The 20,828-nt window shown below is 50.0% G+C and overlaps 1 protein-coding gene across 4 annotated transcripts; it reads right to left on the reverse strand.

Annotated features, from left to right (window-relative positions):
* Positions 1 to 3,210: 3,210 nt before the first annotated feature.
* ak8 (adenylate kinase 8) lies at positions 3,211 to 19,340 on the reverse strand. 4 transcript variants are annotated; one of them, XM_039621334.1, is made up of 15 exons: positions 18,725 to 19,266; positions 18,452 to 18,545; positions 18,301 to 18,385; positions 17,400 to 17,449; positions 17,202 to 17,294; positions 16,874 to 16,942; positions 14,476 to 14,557; positions 14,321 to 14,392; positions 14,050 to 14,250; positions 8,279 to 8,401; positions 7,827 to 7,916; positions 6,413 to 6,554; positions 6,236 to 6,316; positions 5,993 to 6,122; positions 3,211 to 3,405 (listed from the first exon to the last, which is right to left on the reverse strand). In XM_039621334.1, the coding sequence occupies exons 2-15, from the start codon at positions 18,533 to 18,535 to the stop codon at positions 3,316 to 3,318; spliced, it is 1,392 nt and encodes a 463-aa protein (XP_039477268.1). In that variant the 5' UTR covers positions 18,536 to 18,545; positions 18,725 to 19,266; the 3' UTR covers positions 3,211 to 3,315. The 4 variants fall into 4 exon arrangements, 3 of the variants coding, with proteins under 3 accessions (XP_039477268.1, XP_039477267.1, XP_039477269.1); XM_039621333.1 differs by having other exon boundaries at positions 18,785 to 19,265; XR_005615228.1 differs by having other exon boundaries at positions 3,238 to 3,405; positions 5,993 to 6,172; positions 18,785 to 19,340.
* Between the last annotated feature and the right edge of the window lie 1,488 nt (positions 19,341 to 20,828).

The following is a 20,828-nucleotide window of genomic DNA, read 5'->3' on the forward strand; positions in this document are numbered from 1 at the left end:
ACTAAAGTCATCTCACTGTGGTAATGTTAATATAATATGGAGAATATTATATGTATTGTCAGATTATATATATATATATATGAGCTTGAACTCTGGGTCAAAGATGCAAGTAGCAGTTAATTATATTTCCTATCACCTTAAATCTTCACTCAAAGACAAGTATCTCTGACAGTGTATATACAGATGTATTATATATAAGAGACAAACATTGTTCTTTCAATATGTTGGCATTACTAAATTTGGCTCAATGCTTACATATATGTGTAAAAAGAAAATGTACGAGCTGTGATAACTGTGTCTGATAGAATGAAGATCAGACTGATATATGAAATATTCCTTTATTGGGTGAGAAAATCAGACCATGTCATAACTGCTTTAAGTCATACAGAATAGATATCAGAGCCTTAAACAGGCTGACTTCTGCTAAATGGATCAAACTGGGCAGAAAGTATACAAACACATAACATCCTTATAGAATATGATGTAACACTATAGATCAACTTACCTCAGAATATATAAAGCATATAAACAATTACAGCAATATGATGCAACAAACACAGCAGTGCTACTAATCCAAAATACTCAAAGCTTCATAGAACTGAAACAAACATTTATTTTTAGCTCCATTCTGCTGCTGATACATACTTTAGGTTTCTGAATATTAAACTTGTTGCTGCCTTTCATAGTGTGTAACTTGAAGGCCCTGAGTACTTTCTCCCACACTGAAAACACTGGGATGATCACATTATTTGAACATTACCTAATAAGACTGATTCAGGACAGACAATTAGTTATGTTAAACTTTCCTAGCAGTCCTTCACAAACAGGGAACAGTCTGTCTATTCTCCATCTGTCAGCTGCTGCTGGCTCTTCCTCCTCCTCTTCCTCACACACTGCTGAGTTTGTCCTGGTGGATCATCAGGGTGCAAAGCCTCACAGATGATGTGCAGCAGTGGGTCCCTCAGTCTGTCCTCACTCTGGACACTTGCAGTTGTCACATATGGAAATCAAATGTGTGATAAGCTGCAGGATTCAAACACAAGTGTAACTTATAAATACATGTTCATACTTTTATTCCACAATCAGAGAGAAAGAAACAGAGAGAGAGTGCAGGACAGACAGACAGGTGACAGTCTCAGGTGTACACACTGCTACAAAACAGCACAAGAGAAGGAGGATTTAGTGTTTGTGTTATTACGAAAAGCTAAACAAGAAGAGTTCCCAGATGGTCCAGTGGACACATGTGTGACTCCTGTGATTAAAGCATCTTTCTTTCAGCTTAACGAGTGAACCGTCAGCTCGTTCAAACACACGTTAAAGTCCGTTTGGCTCGACACCACCGAACAGAGGCAGCAATATAACATAGCTAACATTAACAGTGCAGTGAATCCTGCTTGTGCCGTCATATTCAGGACTGCAAACCGAGCAGCATCACTGACTTTCAGCTTGTTGTGTTTGTGGATATATGACTGACTTTAATTATCCATAAAATCATCACATTCTCTGTAAGATTAAGGTCGACTATTGTATTATTATATTTTAAAGGCTTTAAAACCAAGTTACCGCTGAAAGTACAAACATCACTAATGTCACATAACTTTGCCGACATGTGACCAACAGTAATGTTTTAATGTCCTTAAACATTCGCACATAAATAAGTGACATAATATTCAGTACTTACTTTTGACAGTTCACTCTTCGGCCGCTCTCTTCTGCCGTATTTTGCGGCAAAATTATCCACACCCACCGCCGCGCTATGGATTGTGGGATATATGGGGCCACGAAGCGTGCACCGGACCACGCTTGATATTTGGGAATCGACGGTGCATTTGGAGTACACTTTGAATTGGGACAGCCGTCGTCGCGTGGCGGTGACGTAATCGCACTTGAAATGCGTACTTCAAGCGTGCAGACCCTGAATTGGGACACAGCCACACATTAGTAATAAGGAAGACTCCCTGCGTGTAAGAAACACTGACATACTTTGGATGTTATTATAAACATTTATATCCTTAAAATATTTCAGGGAGTCAATCAGAGGGAGGAACATCCTGCTGTCAGTGAGAACACTGTGGAGGGTCGGGCGGACGGTGCAGCAGGTGTGGTTTGAGCCTCCACCTCACACTGCAGGTGAGCCTGAGCCGAGTGCAGCTCCAGCCTCCTACAGCAACACTACTCAGAGATTTTATTCTTTCCTTCAGGGGCCGCCACAGCAGACCACCTCCATCTCCTCCGCTCGCAGCATCCTCGTGGCTCTGGCGTCAGAATGGTTTCAATAACTGCTCCAAAGCAGCAGCCGGCCACACTGCTGACCCGCCCACAGGGAGCTCCTGACACACACGTGACCTCTGAAACTGAAGCGCATCATCAGAAGGGTGGAGAGGCTCCCTCGGAAGGTTCTCCGCTCAGCTGCAGCACCTGGTCCAGATTCTCAAGGAGAAACTTTCCTCCAATCAGTGCCGTCAGGTCGGCTCCAGGTGGGGACGGGCGCCGCGCTCAGGACTTCATGGAAGGAGGAAGAGGAAATGAGGACAAACTGTCCATCACCCATCAAACGTCCCCGTTCCCTCCCGCTCCACTTCCTGTTGTCAGCAGGAAGGCTTAAAAATAGAGCTGTCAATCAAACGGCACGCCCGGCCCCGCGGGGCCTCAAACCACCGCGGCGGAGGATTAATTATAGTCATTTACCCAAATCAGCGCTTTGAAACGGCGGCGAGCGTCTGAGCGAGGTTTCAATCTCGACTTCAGAGGTAAACGGAGATATTTTAACATGAAGGCATCCTAAACTGTGATTACTGCTCTCACACGGGAGGAGACGGCGGCGAGCTGACAGAGACGTCAACGGCTGTCAGTCACGCCGAGGCCGCCGACACACGCCGCCATCACAGTACTGATACACTACTGATGCTACTGCATAGTAGTCAAACTATTACTTGTACTACAATGTACTGATAGTCGTAGTACTGAGCATGCTCAGTGCAGCTGAGCGAAACTGTTGTTGATCTGTGAGATCAGCTGACTCGGACACGCACAGGTGCTCAGTGTGTGTATGTCTCTGTGTGTGAGTCTGTGTGAGTGCGTGCGTATGTGTGAGGGTGTGTCACAGTCGTGCTCAGGTTTCCTTTAAACTTCCATCTTTATTTGTTTCTGTGATTTTAGTAAAATGTGTTTCAGACTTTTACTGGAAAATAAAACACATGGGCGAGTGGGCAGAGTCAGTGAGAGCACAAACACAGGGAGGAGCAGTACATGCTTTATTTTTACAGACAATTATGTGACCACAGCTTGTTCAGTTGAGTCCAGGTGAGTCAGAGGTCACTCAGAGGTCAGCCTGCTCGCCACGGCCTCAAACACAGAGTGAGGGTCCTGATCAGCATCGATGTGAATGGCCTCAGGATACACAGACTGACACACACACACACACACACAGTTTATTCAGTGTGGTTGAGTTTGATTTTCACCTGTGAATCATACGTGTGCACCTGTGGGTTACAGCTCGTCTTTGCTGCTTGTTCTGATCTTATTATCCATGGATTTAAATCATAGCTCTTTGTTTTTGTGCGATCTACTGTACAATATAAAGCGCCTTGAGGTGACTTTTGTTGTGATTTGGCGCTATATAAATAAAATTGAATTGAATTGTTTTTGGTCGCGACCATATGTTCTGGACACTCGGGTAAAGAGAGGGGCTGAGCTGTCAACTGATCACCACCTGGTGGTGAGTTGGATCAGATGGCGGGGAGGACGCTGGACAGACCCGGTGCACCTAAACGTAGTGAGGGTGTGCTGGGAGCGTCTAGCAGAGGCCCCAGTCCGTGAGATCTTCAACGCACACCTCCGGCAGAGCTTCAACAGCATTCCGAGGGAGACTGGGGACATTGAGTCCGAATGGACCATGTTCAGCGTCTCCATTGCCAAGCTGCTGCAGTGAGCTGCGGCCGCAAGGTGGTTGGTGCCTGCCGTGGTGGTAACCCCCAACCAAATGGTGGACACCAGAGGTGAAGGGAGCCACCAGGCTGAAGAAGGAGTCCTATCGGGCTTGGTTAGCCTGTGGGACTCGGAAGCAGCCGACAGGTATCGACAGGCCAAGCGGAATGCGGCTCGGGCAGTGGCTGAAGCAAAAACTCGGGTGTGGGAGGAGTTCGGAGAGGCCATGGAAAAAGACTTTCGGACTGCCTCGAAGAGATTCTGGCAAACCGTCAGGCGCCTCAGGAGGGGAAAGCGGTGCTCTGCCTGCACTGTGTATAGTGCTGGCGGGCGCTGCTGACGTCGACTGAGAAAATTGTCAGGCGGTGGAAGGAATACTGAGGACCTCCTTAATCCCACTGACACGTCTTCCGAGGGGAAGCAGAGTCTGGGGATGAGGGAATGACCCGCCAATTTCCGGGGCGAGGTCACTGAGGCAGTTAAACAACTCCTTGGTGGCAGAGCCCCTGGTGTTGATGAGGTCCGCCCGAGTTCCTGAAGGCTCTGGACGTTGTAGGGCTGTCCTGGTTGACACGCCTCTACAATGTTGCGTGGAGATCAGGGCAGTACCCCTGGACTGGCAGACCGGGTGGTGGTCCCCATCTTTAAGAAGGAGACCGAGGGTGTGTTCCAACTACAGGGGATCACACTCCTCAGCCTCCCTGGGAAAGTCTATGCCAGGGTGCTGGAAAGGAGAGTTCGTCCGCTAGTCGAACCTCGGATACAGGAGGAACAATGCGGTTTTTCGTCCTGGTCGCGGAACACTGGACCAGCTCTTTATCCTCTCAAGGATACTTGAGGGTGCATGGGAGTTTGCCCAACCAGTCTACATGTGTTTTGTGGACTTGGAGAAGGCATTCGACCGTGTCCTCGGGTGTCCTGTGGGAGGTGTTGCGGGAGTATGGGGTGTCTGGCCATTCGATCCCTATACAACCGTTGCAAGAGTTTGGTTCGCATTGCCGGCAATAAGTCGGACTCGTTCCCGGTGGGTGATGGGCTCCGCCAGGGCTGCCCTTTGTCACCGGTTCTGTTCATAATTTTATGGACAGGATTTCTAGGCGCAGCCAAGTGGCGGAGGGCTTTCACTTGGTGGCCTCAGAATCTCATCTCTGCTTTTTGCGGATGATGTGGTTCTGTTGGCTTCATCAGGTGAAGGCCTCCAGCTTGCACTGGAACAGTTCGCAGCCGAGTGTGAAGCAGCGGGAATGAGGATCAGCACCTCCAAATCTGAGGCCATGGTTCTCAGCCGGAAAAGGGTGGAGTGCCCACTCCGGGTCGGGGATGAGTTCCTGCCCCAAGTGGAGGAGTTCAAGTATCTCGGGGTCTTGTTCGCGAGTGATGGGAGAAGGGAGCCGGAGATCAACAGACGGATTGGTGCTGCGGCTGCAGTGATGCGGACGCTGCACCGGTCCATCGTGGTGAAGAGGGAGCTGAGTGTAAAAGCGAAGCTCTCAATTTACCGAGTCGATCACGTCCCTACCCTCACCTATGGCCACGAGCTGTGGGTAGTGACCGAAAGAACGAGATCGCGGATACAAGCGGCAGAAATGAGCTTCCTCCGAAGGGTGGCTGGCCTCTCCCTTAGAGATAGGGTGAGAAGTTCGGCCATCCGGGAGGGGCTCAGAGTAGAGCCGCTGCTCCTCCACATCGAAAGGAGCCAGTTGAGGTGGTTCGGGCATCTGACAAGGATGCCTCCTGGGCGCCTCCTGGGTGAGGTGTTCGGGCATGTCCCACCGGGAGGAGGCCCAGGGCAGACCCAGGACACGCTGGAGAGATTATATCTCTCGGCTGGCCTGGGAACGCATTTGGTGTTCCCCGGATAAGCTGGAGGAGGTGGCTGGGGAGAGGGAGGTCTGGGCTTCTCTGCTTAGGCTGCTGCCCCCGCGACCCGGCCTCGGATAAAGCGGATGAAGATGGATGGATGGATGGATGAATTGTTTTTGGCCTTTTAGTCTTTGTTGTTGTTCCTAATGTTTTGCCTCCATCTCTCTCCTGTGTGTGTGTGTGTGTGTGTGTGTGTGTGTACCTGCAGGGCGGCGCTGTGGACCCTGTACTGTTTCAGTCTCTGTGTTACAGACTCCATGCTGTCCTCGGGTCGGGTCTTTAGTCTGTGCTGAACCTCAGAGCTCGGAGCCGGCCGAGTCACATGATGGAAGCTGTGTGTGTTACATCACAGGGCTGACAGGCTGATGCAGACATGTTCTCCCTGCAGTGGGAATTTTCCCGTCACAGGTATATCTGAAGGCTGGAGAAGGTTAAAGTTCCTGACCTCTGACCGCTGACCGGGTCTGTGGCTCTCAGACTGAGTCTCTCCAGGCAAACGTCATCGGTCAGCTCCAGGAAGAAAACCCTGACAGTAAGAGGAGGACGAGATGAGAATGCGAGCAGGTTAAAAGGATTTTGGAGTTTTCTGGAGAACGGCTCCGTGAGTACAGTGAGCCTGTACCTGTTGGGCTGCTGGTGGCTTTCCTGCAGGCTCCGGGCCTGCTGCAGGTCGCAGGGGAAGCCGTGGAGGATCCAGCCCCCGTGGGTGCAGTCGGGTCGGCTCAGCCGGTCCTCCAGGACCTGCAGCAGCAGCGAGTCTGGAACTGCAGCCACAGCGGGGTTAGTGACGCCCTCTGGACACACACGGTCACAGCCGGCCCTGCCTCGGCAGGGGACTGTCAGAGGCTTATAGCAGCTCTTACTGTCTCTGCCCCCTCCCTGATTTCTTTTTTGCACATTAGTCACACCACAAATATATCCCAAAAACATCTGGATGGTCCCTGAGACTTGTGGGAAACCTTGTGTGGACTGACGCGAGACAAGCGGCACTTTTTGGAAGGTTTGAGTCCCGTTACGTCAGAATAACAGGTTTATAGAAGTTGTGTCCGAATTCATGGGCTGCATCCTCCTGAGGACCCGGCCTTCGCGGTCTACGTGGGCCGGGTCCTCAGAAGGTCGGGTAGGCCGGAAGTAAACGGCTGTGAAATTGGATGGTCTGGCCTTCTGGTTAACGTCACTGCTGTCTCGGTGGAGTTGAATAAACTCGGCCGCCTGCTCCTTGCTATCTAAAATATAACAGGACGCTGGCGTAAACTCTCGACCATCTCACACTTTTGTTTAATCAGTTTTCTGTTTGACGTTTAGTCAGCTGTGTGAAAACCACCCGGGGGATTAATAAAGTTTTATTTAATCTAATCTAATCTAATATCTTTAATCTCAGCCAAACCGATTTACTCACGAACAAATAAAACACTGAAAAAAGCCAAACAATAACATTTTTAGGTTGTCTAAGTGACTTATATATTACGTTTAACCTGAGTAGCGAAAGTCCGCGGTGATCTGAAAATGATGTGCGGGGAGTTGTGCCGTTCTCGGCGGCTTCAGTGACCCTCGAGCTCCCGGCTAGCTATCGAGCTGGTGGGTAACAGATGTCTCCGAAAACGTCGAAGCACTTTTGCAAATATGCGATGTCTTGATAAACTGAGCAGATATTTGAAGTTTACACAGCTACTTTCTCGCCTGAAAATATGTTAAAAGTTTATTTTGTGACCCAGAAAGATTAATAAGACTAATTTTAAAACTTAGTAGCGGCCGCCATTGTTGGAAACTGGAATTGGCTGGGCCGCGCTATGAATTCTGGGATATGGTGGGCCACGAAGGACACACCCGACCCATCCTTCAAATCTGGGGAAAAGGAGGACGCATTAGTCGGCTGGATTCGGAGGAGTCTACGAATTTGGACAGCCTTCGGCGCGTCGCTGTGACGTAATCGGCCTACAAATGTGGCCTCAGGAGGATGCAGCCCATGAATTTGGACACGACCAGAGACAACATCACAGCCGCAGGCAGACATGGTGGTGGGAGTGTGTGCTCACCTGGACGTCCATCATCCAGGTATGCCTGGACCTCTGCTCCTCGAGTGGAACCAGCTGCAGCTACAGACCTCAGCAAGCGACCGCAGCTCACACACACACACACACACACACACACACACACACACACACACACACACACACACACACACACACACACAGTAAAATGTGAAAATAGTCTTCGTCATGTGACCTTTGGCCGTTCTCATCACTTCCTCCACCTGAGCGAAACCTCAGATTTCACTCTGACCTATATGTGACCTGACAGGACATGCTTTTCATCAGTGTGACCTCTGACCCCTGAGTCACCTTTAAGGTCTCTGTCATATCTTTACATGCTACAGAGAGACTGTGGTAGGTGTGTATTTAGCAGCTGCTCGCCCGGAGCTTCCTGTTGAATGCACAGTGAGCCTGAGCTGGTGTCCCTCAACTGTGACCCCATCCTAGGTGCGTACCGTCAACCATCCTGTACTTCTCTGACAGCAGCTGGGCTTGACGGCTTTTTCCAGACCCCGGTGGTCCCAGCAGGAGGATTCTGGGAGTTCTGGAGCGCTGACGAGTCCGGACGAAAGCCAGCACTAAGACAAAACGCACACACACACATGCACCAGTTAATGCTTTACCTGAATCAGCAGGTAGATCACAGGAAGAACGAACTCAGGTGTACAGAGCACACCCGAGGACAAGATGCTGGAGCTGCCTGCTCTGTTACTGGTCTGTAAACCTGCCTGTGGCTGTTTCACTGAGGCATCATTAAAGAACAGTTTCATTCCTGCAGCACCGTTCATAAAATTCATAAAGCCAAGTGCCAAGTATTTAGATGTGTCCGAGGCTCCAGCCAGCAGGCCCTGATCACATGACCTCTGGGACCGGCAGGATGTAGTTCAATCATCATGGAGTCCAGGTCCCCCCAGAGTTCCTGACAGAAGATTTAGTAAACCGAGCAAGGGGACCAAGAGCCTCCGTCAGGTACAACTCTGTCAGGGGTACGAACAGGGCCTCCAGCTTCTTCTTCATTAAGATGGAGAAAAACTGTCAGTCATCCAACTTTTAATAGAGTCCAAGCACCTCTGCAGGATCTGTACACACGTCTCGAGGCTTAGAGCAATATACACCTGAATGTCATCTGCATAGCAGTGATGAGAGATGTCCTTAAAGCTGCTCAGAATGTGCTGAAGAGGAGCAGAACCAAAACTGTGGCACACCGTAGTAGGGCTGCACGATTAAAAAAATCGTGATCTCGATTCATACTTATGTGCGATCTCATTTCCGTTTTTTTTTTTTCTTTTCTTTTTTTTTTAACTAAGGGAGGATTCAGGGTCACCAGATCCAGCCCTAACTGTATGCTTTCGCAAAAAGGAATGTTTTGAGCCTAATCTTAAAAGTAGAGATAGTGTCTGTCTAGTGAATCGAAACTGGAAACTGGTTCCATAGAAGAGGGCCCTACAGGAGCATGAACGACTTCCTTATGAAGAAGATCAGCGACTTGGACGCAGAGGACAGTAAAAAGGACACCTTGGTGGACATCGTGTTTAAAAAGGCTCTGAAGGAATTTCGTCTTAATATCTTCAACTCCTACTCCACAGCACTCGCAATGGAAGTTCATGAAGTCACTACTAGTTAACGTTAAAGGAATGGTTGGCTCAACAGTGCTCTCACTTTTTGTCAGCGTGGCTACAGGTCTGAAGAGAAACCTAGGGGTGTTCTTATTTTCTTGAATCAGTGATGAATAGTAAGATGTTCTAGCTTTACAGAGGGCTTCCTTTTTTTTTCTTTTTTTTCTTTTTTTTTTTTTAACCTGTCCCGTTTGGTTCTTTTGCCATCAGAATTATTGTCTAAAGGCGAAGAAAGATGCCCAACGGATTTACTTTACCAAGTTGACCATCCCAGCCTTACCCTAATGGTCCATTTGATTCACCTTTTATTGTTTATTTTATTTTCACTTGCTGAATACGGGACAGACTTGACTGGGGAAGGAAGGGGAGAAAGAAAGGGGAAAGAAAACAGCGGGGAAGAGGGACGGGGAAAAAGGGCAAAAAACCAAAAACCAACAGAATAAGCAGACATAAAATACATATATCGATCACCTGGATCACCTGTTGAGAAAGAAAGAGAAAGTAAGCAGAAGAAAACGAGAGTAATAAACATCATCACAATCATCTATGGGAATATGTCAGTAAATACTAAATATTAAACATTATTGTGCAGCACGTAAGATCGACAGCGCACAGTGTGCTTTGAGGTAGGAGCCAAAAAGGGTGTAGTTTGTGTGTGTGATCACCTGTGTGTGCACCTGTGAGCATGAGCGCGCTTGTTTTTTTTGTGTTTTTGTTTTTTTTTGTTTTAAAAGGTTCCTTCATGTAATGACCTGCTAGAGGGTGTGGGGGGCCACTGCCCCGTCCTCCAGGGCATGAAGCAGGTATGGAGGAGATCAAAACTCCAGACATCCAGAGGCCCCCAGAACACAAGAGACCAAGGAAGACCAACAGAGGGCAGCCGCGCGCCACTATCCCAGAAAGAGCTGAGGAGAGTCCCAGATGAGGGGTCACTCAGCAGCCGCGGAGCAGAAGCCAGGGGGTTGCAGTGGCGTGCCCGTGAGCTCCGCCCGGCAGCCAGCTGTGCCTGAGTGACCGAGCCCCAGGCCGAGGCCGAGGGCACCCGCCTCCAGTGGCCCGAGCGAGCCCCAGGCTCCAGGCCCCGATAAGCAGCCGCCAAGGAGTGAGCCGGTGTGTACCTGGGCGCCCACCCCCGGACACAAAGAACCACCAACGCACCGATGTCTGAGGGCGTCTGCCACCGGCAGGGGAAGTGGTGGGGGGAGATAGGCCTCCATACCTTGGAGGGCCTGAGATGTCCCCAGAGAGGTGGCGTCTGATACCCAACCTGACATATAGACACAGACATACAGGCACACACAGATACAAACATCCATTCCCACCCTCATGCTGTCATATGCAATTACTCAGCACTCAACCAACGCGGAGACAGACATAAAGAGACGCTGTACACACAATCACACTCCCCAAGCGTACTCTAAGAACCGGGTCTAGGTACCCTTGCCCCTGGAGGGGGAAACTGCACCCAGACTCAGGTGGTGTTACCCTTTTCCCTGCGGTGGGGAGAAGCAGACCGCCCCGACTCCGTAGCAGCAGGGAGGCCCCACATTCCAGACCCCAGTCGGACGGCCAACTCCTCCTCCTAGCCCCCCCGCTCCAGCAGGCCGCAGAGAACGGGGGTGTGTGAAGACTCCAAACCTCCCTCCACCCGCTCATATGTAGTGTTGATGTATGTGTGTTCTAAGGTGCATTTAAAACCCAGGAGGACATGGAGCTACCTGCCAGAGAGCAGCAGGTAAGCGTATAGCCCCTCCTGCTAGCCCTCAATGTCTACGTGTATTTAAAATTGAGAGGTGGGCAACGACACCAGGGGTGAGGTCATACACCCTGATGGTAATTTGGATTCTGTGTGGCGTGCCCACCCCCAAGATCCTATATGTATGTGTAATGAGAGTGTGAGTAATGTGAATGTCTAAGTTGTGGGATAAAATTGAGGCACAGGCAGCCAGAAGGGGACAGAGGGGGGGGGGATGCCTCCCCTGCACCCTGGTGACACACCCCTACCCCAAGGCCCTGCATGTGTGGGTGATTGTGGTGGAGCGGGAAGAGGGAGGCAGCTGGAGATGGGGGGAAGGAAGGAGGGCAGTAACCCCTCCCTGGGGCCAGCTCCCCCGCTGACCCCAGTAGGCACCCCCATACTCCGCAACCCGCCAGGGAAAGGGGGGCCCAGGCCCATCCGGACCGGGACCCAGTGCGGCAGCGCTGCCCAGCCCCACAGAACCCGGGACAGTCCACCCGACCCCACCACAGAGAAAACTGCACCCAGCCCATCATCCACTCATCTTCCAGACTACACAAGACAATAGACGCCCAGGCTGAGATCTTCCTCCACCTCTCCTGTATCTCCCCCCTCCTGCAGAGAGAGTTCATGAAGAGAGGAAAGCTCCTGCAAGATGTGACAACCTCCCCCACCAGTTGAAGAGCCCCCCAGGTGGCTCGATTCACCGGCGGCACCCTGCGCCAGGGCCGGGCCCCCATACACCCACCCGCCCACAACCCCGGCAACACACCAACCAGGACCCAAGCCCCTGAGGCCCGGCCAGGGCCCCAGCCCAGAGACGGAGCGCCCCCAGAACCTCACGCCCGTCCCGGACCCACCCAGGGGCAGCCAGGCTACCAGGTCAGTAACCCACGTCCGTCAGCACAGACCCTCCCCTAGCCCCGCTGCACGCAGCCACGAGGAAACCGTCACCTAAGAGCCAACAGAGCCCTTAATTGGCCATGACCGCTACCCCGGGTTGAGCCCCCCCAAGGAAGATGCTCCTGGGGAACCCCCCGATGCCCTAAGCCTGTCCCTACCCCCACACCAATCACAACAGTGAAGGCGGGACCAAACTATGACCCCCCACCCCCACTAGGTGATGGAGCTGATCAAAGGAGCCCAGAGCAATTGATCTGATGTGGTGTGGTGGTGCGATCTCATTTCCAAATGACAACGATTTAAAAAAAAAAAAGAAAAAAGAAAAAAAGACGACGACGATTGTACCGCATTTTGATCCGGGACATAATCTGCATGAAAACAAGCGCTCCCTCTTCCTGCTCAACAAATGACAAGGGCGGAGCCTTATACCACGTGATACAGAAGCTGTGCTGTGATGCTCAAATTGGCAGGAAAAAAACAACGGAGAACACGTCAGGGATGACGAGAAAGTGACAGGAGAAAATTCATCCCGGTCAACCACCCAAACATCAATAACGGGAACCTTATACAGCGCTTCCCTATACACGTCGAACTCCCACAGGCACAAAGAAATTACGGAGGCTATTACTTATCACCTGACCAAAGATATGGCTCCCATCAACACTGTGCAAAACGAGGGATTTAGGAAAATGATCAACACCCTAGACAAACGCTACACAGTGACGTCACGCAACTATTTTTCAAACGTTGCACTACCTGCTCTATACACGCAGTGTCGAGCAACGGTGGAGACGGAATTACAAGCAGTACAACATTTTGCGGCAACCACAAAATGTGAGGCATTTATTGTTTTTATGTTTATTTATTGTTTTTATGTTCAGTTTCAACTGTTACGAAGTTGATGTGCAGTTAATAAGTGCAATAAATATTTATATTGGAAAAGAAAATCGTGAGAGAATCGTGATCTCAATTCTAAGCAAAAAAATCATGATTCTCATTTTATGCAAAATCGTGCAGCCCTACACCGTAGGTATGAGAAGAAGGAACCTGAACCTGGACACAACCACAGAAAAGCATCATTCACACTGATGTGATGCAAACACTCCTCACTGACCAATCAGCATCTGTGTGTGTGTGTGTGTGTGTGTGTGTGCGAGTGTGTGTGTGTGTGTGTTCCTGCGAGCCTGTGTGTATGTGTGCCTGCGAGCCTGCGTGTGTGTGTGTGTGTGTGTGCCTGCGTGTGTGTGTGTGTGCGCGAGCCTGCCTGTGTGTGTGTGTGTGTGTGTGTGCGAGCCTGCCTGTGTGTGTGTGTGTGTGTGTGAGCCTGCCTGTGTGTGTGTGTGTGAGCCTGCCTGTGTGTGTGTGTGTGTGTGTGTGTGAGCCTGCCTGTGTGTGTGTGTGTGTGTGTGCGAGCCTGCCTGTGTGTGTGTGTGTGTGTGTGTGCCTGCCTGTGTGTGTGTGTGTGTGTGTGAGCCTGTGTGTGTGTGTGTGAGCCCTGTGTGTGTGTGTGTGTGTGTGTGAGCCTGCCTGTGTGTGTGTGTGTGAGCCTGCCTGTGTGTGTGTGTGTGTGTGTGTGTGAGCCTGCCTGTGTGTGTGTGTGTGTGTGTGAGCCTGCCTGTGTGTGTGTGTGTGTGTGTGTGAGCCTGCCTGTGTGTGTGTGTGTGTGTGTGAGCCTGCCTGTGTGTGTGTGTGTGTGTGTGTGAGCCTGCCTGTGTGTGTGTGTGTGTGTGTGTGAGCCTGCCTGTGTGTGTGTGTGTGTGTGTGTGTGAGCCTGCCTGTGTGTGTGTGTGTGTGTGTGTGAGAGCCTGCCTGTGTGTGTGTGTGTGTGTGTGTGAGCCTGCCTGTGTGTGTGTGTGTGTGTGTGTGTGCCTGCCTGTGTGTGTGTGTGTGTGTGTGTGAGCCTGCCTGTGTGTGTGTGTGTGTGTGTGTGTGAGCCTGCCTGTGTGTGTGTGTGTGTGTGTGTTTGTACCTTGCAGGTAGACGTCGGCGTGTGGTTGGTCGCTGTCAATGACCTTGAGCATGTGCTGATAGGCTGATCTCAGACCCGTGACCTCACAGCGGTAACGGTGCAGCTTAGCAAGTCTCTGTTGGTCTGTCAGACTCCTCCCCTTCTCCAGACGCTTAGTGATAATGTCATCATCTGGCAGGATGAAAGTCCGATGGTAGACGTCTGCAGACAGGAAGTGACGTCACAAGGAAAGAACATATTCACTGATGTTTGATTATGGGCGTGGACTCACCCCCAGTGATCGCGTCGACCAGCCGTCCGCAACTTCTCTCCATCAGCACGTCATCCGGCGCCTCGAGCATCACTGATGACACACACCACAGTATGATGTCACACAGGAAGCAGACATGCAGGGCACAAAGCATGATCTCACTTCCTGTTACTTACCAACGTGCTCGGGGATGACTCCGCCCGCCTGCAGACTCAGAGCCTGCAGGCGAGTCTGAGGGATTCCCTCCAACACCCAGCCCTGCAGTAACACACACACACTGTTTGTGCTTTTAGTGTTGCTGTGTTGTGTTTAGCTGTGTGAATGTGAGGCTCCGCCCATCGCCGCCTTATTAGTGAGCTCATTAAACTAAGAGCAATTAAGTGATTTGAGGCTGAAAGGCGAGTTATAATTCCTCAGTGCTGCCTGCCAGGCTGAATCAAGCTGCACACACAAACACAGATGTCAGGCTGTGTGTGTGTGTGTGTGCTGGTTCAGAAGTCAGCTGTGGTCATATGATCCTGTGCTGATGAGCAGGTGACGCGTTCAGTCTGTCTGAAGAGTACATTCAGAAGCCTCTGTCAGAGCTCTGACTCCGAATTTCTGCACGTCTTTGATTCAGTTCAGCTTTATTGACACAGAGCTTCACGGAGAAACCCACCAATCAGACTCCTCCATATGAACAAGCATTTGGTGACAGCGGGAAGGAAAAACTCCCTTGTAAAAGGCAGAACCGGGCTCAGGGAGGGGCCGCTATCTGCCAGGACTGGGCCTTCACCTGTCCCGCCCACACCTGCACATAGGTGTACAGCTACGTAAATATGAGCAGTGCACAAAGAGCAGAAACAGCACGGCGCTGCTCGCGTCACATTTCAGAGGGCACAACGATGGCTGCACTTTGTTCTCTGAGTGCTCCTCCCATTGTAAAGGGTGCACTGTTAGGGGTGTGGCCTGTAAGACTGACAGCCTGCTCTCTGTTCTGTCCCGGTTCTGTTGGAAGCTCTTGGAAGTGCGTACTAACGGTTCATCTTCATCTGCACATCCATGCTGCTGCCGGACGCACAGGTGCACGATTTAATGTGACAGCAGGAGGCGGCGTCCTGATGGGACCTGTCAATCATCCTCAACACACACAGACACACACACACACCGACAGAAACATCACACAAACACACACACAGACGGTCCCTGGTGTGTGTGTGTGACGAGTTTAGCCTGAAGCCAAAAACAGCTATTAGCAAATCAAAGAAGCTGCTAATCACACACACACACACACTCTGTGACGGGTGGGGCTGTCTCAGTGAAATCCTCGCAGGAGTGAGTCTCACATGAGAAGCTGAGATGTGACGAGCCGTGTCCATCTTTCGTTTACAGTCTGAGGTGTAAACAGCTTCTGTTTGTTCTGCTTCTCTGAAGTTTTGACACGAAATGTTGTTAAAGCTTTGCTCACTAATGTTGCAGCACAGCAGTTAAGTATTGGTGTACCTGTCGAAACCAAGTGAAAGCAGGGTAATAACGATCAGCCGACCTGTGGCGGTGGCTGAGGGTAACCGAGGGCAGACAGGTATGTCCTGAACCAATCACAACACATGGTTCTTTCCTTCATTACATAAAATGTTCACCCGAACTATACCAGACAAAAGTCTCGAACACCGCTCTCTTTCCTGACCTTGTAGAAAAATCAAGGCAGTGTATTTTGTTTTGAATGTACTCTGATTGTTACACATGGAATAAACTTCCTGTCTGCCATGTTTGATCAGACGGGTCCAGCAGCTGATCCACGTCTGTGGCAGTTTCTGTTTATCGTGTAGAAACACAGACACGTATTCTTGAACACGTAGTTGAACTTCTTCACACTGAGCAACAATAAAGATGAGCTCGTGAAGGAAGCAGACTAGAAACCCTCCTGTGGGACTCCAGTGACCTCAGCGGACACCACAGACACCCTCCTGAACCTGTGCTGCGACTGGGTCCTGCTCAAAGGTGCTGGAAGTACAAAAGAAGGCAGAATTCTTCCACACCTCCTGCAAAACGCCCCGCCCTCTCAGACCTCCCAGCAGAGCAGGTAACCTGGGACAGGTGCCGCCGGTCTCGCTTGCAATCTTTATTTGTCGGCTGTCTGGATGCGTTTTGAGCACGATGCCGCTTGAAGGCGTTCAGTTTGTGTCGCTGTTGTTGTGACAGCCGCTCCTCCGTCTTTCATCACCTTGAACTGATCTGAAAGCAGCCCTCGCAAACGGGACGTGATGCTAACGAGGAGCGTCAGCGAGGAGCGGCCCATGTGAAAATAACACACGTGATGTGACAGCAGCATCCCTTTGATCAGCCTGTCCTCGGGGAGAACGCTGCTTGGCCTGCTGGGAATCGTAGTAGGACACAACGGAGACCAGAGCGCTAATTATCATCAATCACAGATGCAAGTGAGGTGGGTAACAGGGGAGACGTTTCTAACGGGGGGGGGGGCGTTTCTAATGGGTTGTGACATGTGGCACCGACGATCTTTGACCCAGGTCTGTGCGAACACGGCATGAATGTTTAATGATGCTTTAAGCTAACCGGACTGTGAGGCTGACTCACCCGGTGGAAGCAGTCCATCTCCTTCAGCCTCTGCTGAACCAGTCCAACCAGCACCTCCTCCGAAAGCTCCTAAACACGCAAAACAACAGGTCACGTGACCTCTCAGGTGGACACGGGCATCAGGATGATGCACAGAATGAACAAACAGGCTCTAGACAGGAGGGCCAGGAAGGGGTCGGGCGGTCTGGTCACAAAGTGACGACACTGAGGTCAGACTTCATCACACCGCTCAGAGTCTGAGGGTGGCGGGGGCACGCACTGACGTCAGAGCAGCCAACAGTGAAAAATCACATGATCAGATACAGACATCAGGAAAAAGCAGGTGTACCTGCTCGGCGTGCACGCTCAGCTCTGATCGGTACTGCAGTAAACTGTCTTCGGTCACGTGAACAGCTCTCAGGTCGGCGCTCAGCTTTTTGGCCTGAAAAAAACAAAACAAAAAAACATAAGACGAAGAAGAAGAAGAAGAAACATAAACAAGCATGCGGGGGTCAGCTGAAGGTTTCCCACACTCACTTGAACTCACCACAGTGTGTTTGCCGACAGCAGGAGGTCCCAGCACAATGACCCTGGGGACTGACACAGATCAGACGTCAGAAAACAAGCTGGTCACATAACCTGCAGTCTGACTGTTTCCTGCTGCAGATGCTCGCCAAAGATCACCACCGATAGGAGACATGAAACGCCTTACTGTCCTTAAACACAACACGCTGCATTCAAAGTCTCATGGACACATGAGCACATTGATATTTCAGAAGAGCGTTGAGAGCGACGTCAGAACAAAGAACCACGACCTATCATTAGCGGTTTGTGCTGATGTTTCTGGAGTCAGAGCGCCCCCTGGGGGCGGCAGCATGTTTCTGCCTCGGCTGTGCTTCGGTCCTCCTCCTGGCTGTCCTGCAGCTTGTTCTGAGTCACATGCAGTTCACACACTTCTTTGACTTTATGATGTCAAATGTATTTGTTAGTTTGTGCTTATTTAAGCTTTTTACTGCTCATTGTGTAGCTGACGTCAGAGAACCTCGTGTGTTTGTGTCTTCATCATGACTTTGCGTTGCCGCTGTTTCCGGTGCTGAACTCTAATCCTAACTGAACAACAGTTCAGGACTGACACTAAACATTTCAGATGTGCATAAAAGTATCTGTAAAACGTGGTGTCTGATGAGCGCCATAGTTACGTCTCGTTTTTAATAACGTCAGAATAAATTCCTGACTCAAAGCTTTACAGGTGTGCGAGCGTTTCGTTGGATTTTCCAGATAAAGCGCAAACGTCCTATACGTGTTCCTATGATAAAAATGATGAATTAAGGCTGAGATCATTTTAAGGCTTTATATTCTGTCCGGTCTGTGTTTAAAGACAATTTTAAAGGATTGCTTTAAGTGATGCTAACAAATAAAAACCATCAGGGACACGACGGCATCCTCACCATCATCGCTGCTCCTCTGCAGCAGCCCAATCAGGTAGCAGATCGGATCATCAGGCTGATCGATCACCAGACTGCACAGCATGCTCTGAAACACACACACAGTGAGTGTAGAGCAGCTTCACGCGTGGGAAACCTGCAGCTGCACCTTTACCTGCACCAGCTGGGAAACGTTGTGTTTGTCGGCATAGACGAACATCTGAGGAGGAATCCTCAGAGGCCTCACCGTCTCATCCATCAGGAAGGCCCTGAAAGCACCACCAGGTCCACCACACACAAATCAAACACTGATATTCTGTCCCGACTGCCCTGAACGCAGCACACAGCACCTAACCCTAACCCTACCTGAATACACAACATACACTAAACACACAACTCTTCAAACATTTTCTGAAAACGATAAAACATGAATGTTTTAACGGTCAACCTGATTTTATCTTTTAAAAAGCTGACGTCCGCTTTCAGAGCTCCACTTCCGGCCTCTCACCTGTCCAAACACCTCTCACCGTTTCCCGGGAATTTTCTGTTGGCTGCTGAAGGGCGGGAAACATTAACAAACGTCTCGTGCTCAGACGTATCCGGTAAAATCCGAACTTTGGCACAAAAACGACGTTAAAACCGAAAATAACGACAACACCAAAACCCTTCCCGCCGCTTCGCTCTCAGGGACGGTCGCTACGACGCGTTGGCCGGTTGCTAGGGAACGACGTCATCACTGCGCGTGCAGGGCAAACGGTGCAGCGTTCACGAGGGGACGTTTCTTGAACGGTTATCTAAGGACGATCGATCGGGACCCGACTGACGTCAGAAAAGTCTCATTTCCGCACGTTTGGCGCATTTTTACACCTGAGCCAGAACCTGGAGAAAATACGTCAGTGAGGAAAACATCAGGTTAGTTTTCCCTAGTGTCAAACATTCAGATTAAAATACCCCTTCCGGATAATCACCCCCAAATTACATATAAAAATAATATAAAACAAAGATTAGTAATAAATGTCATATTCATGGTGTCAAATATTAATAAGAGAATACATTTAGAAACAAAGTTCACAAATTTCCTTAAAATAATGTTAGTTTTCAAATATATTTTAAAATGTGTGGAAAATCTTTTTAGACAAAGAGAATTGAAAAGTGTGACGACTTTAACAAAGAACGCACAAACAGACGTTTACATCTTTATTTCTGTCAGTGTTTCAGGAGCACGTCCATAATGAAAACAATCATCAGTCGCAGCGTTTAATTTGGCATGAAGCACTTTTTGGCTTAAAGAGGAAAATCAGCTAACACACAGACTGTAGATAAAAGACGGACAAAGGCACATCACCGACTCTGAAGCTTCAGCGTTAGAGTTTCAGCCGCGTCACTTTCTTGTTTCCAAAGGCCATTTTTGGACAAGATGGTGAAGAAAAAAAAAAAAAAGGATGAAATCCTGGAATTTGATTGTGTATAGGAATTTCTTTTACTTGTGTATTAATCACATTATTTTATTGTATAATGCCTTGGTGCCACTGGATTTTAACATGTCTGACACCCATACTGTAAGAAGGAAAGGAAGAGTCTTTTGTCTCTTCGAGGACTCTGGGAGGTAGCAAGGGAGTGTGAACCTTAAGGTGTGAAACAGCTGTACTGCCTTTTGTTCCTGGAGAAGGTATTTAACTGAGAGCCATGCTAGGCTCAGAGAGACTCTGCTGACCTGCCCCGCGGTCATGCAGGCTCTCCACAAGCTTGGTTTTCTGTTCTGTGTGTGTGTTGATTAAAGAATGTTAGCTACCGCTCACCGCTCATCTGCAGGCTTTATTTCAGTGTGTGAATGTGTGCGTGAATGGGTGGATGACTGGATGTGTAAAGCGCTTTGGGGTCCTTAGGGACTAGTAAAGCGCTATACAAATACAGGCCATTTACCATTTACCATGTAATGGAAAACTTCCACAACAAAATGGCGACGAGGATGGGATGGTCCGTGTGGTCGCTGAACAACGGTTCCGTGGACGGGCTGATCACCCCTGAGGAAAAAGGTACCTTTGTCCTATCAGCTGTTGAAGCGAAGGAAATGGAGGAGTCACGGAGCCTTGAGTTTTAGCCACCACCGAGACCATCAACTTTGAGGGGACTCCTGCAGATGGGTGAGTGATAGCTAACTTGTATACAGTCATGGAGAATTTTGTCTGGCCGAGGGGGGAACACTGGCTGACCCCGGAGTTCGAGTCTCCGGAGGCAAAATCCTGGCGGTTTGAGGCCCCAGGCTTGTGTTGGGAACGGCCCATCACAAGGACATTGGCTCGAGCGCGCTGTTGGGGAGAAGCCGGCCCAGACCTGTGTTCGGTCCAAGTACGCCACAGGAACGGCGGTTCGGGTACACTGTTGGGAATCATTTCTGCGTACTACAGTGCGTGAAATGACGGTATTTTAGCACTTTTCTGCCGGTAAGGGAAGAAGGCCATTGCAGAGGACGCTCTGAATGTAAAGGGAAACTGGATCCAGTAAAGCGGCAGGCCTTCCACCAGGCGGCCAGGGACAAAACTCAGTGTGTG

This window comes from Oreochromis aureus, linkage group 12 (assembly GCF_013358895.1).
Source record: "Oreochromis aureus strain Israel breed Guangdong linkage group 12, ZZ_aureus, whole genome shotgun sequence".
Taxonomy (NCBI): Eukaryota; Metazoa; Chordata; class Actinopteri; order Cichliformes; family Cichlidae; genus Oreochromis; species Oreochromis aureus.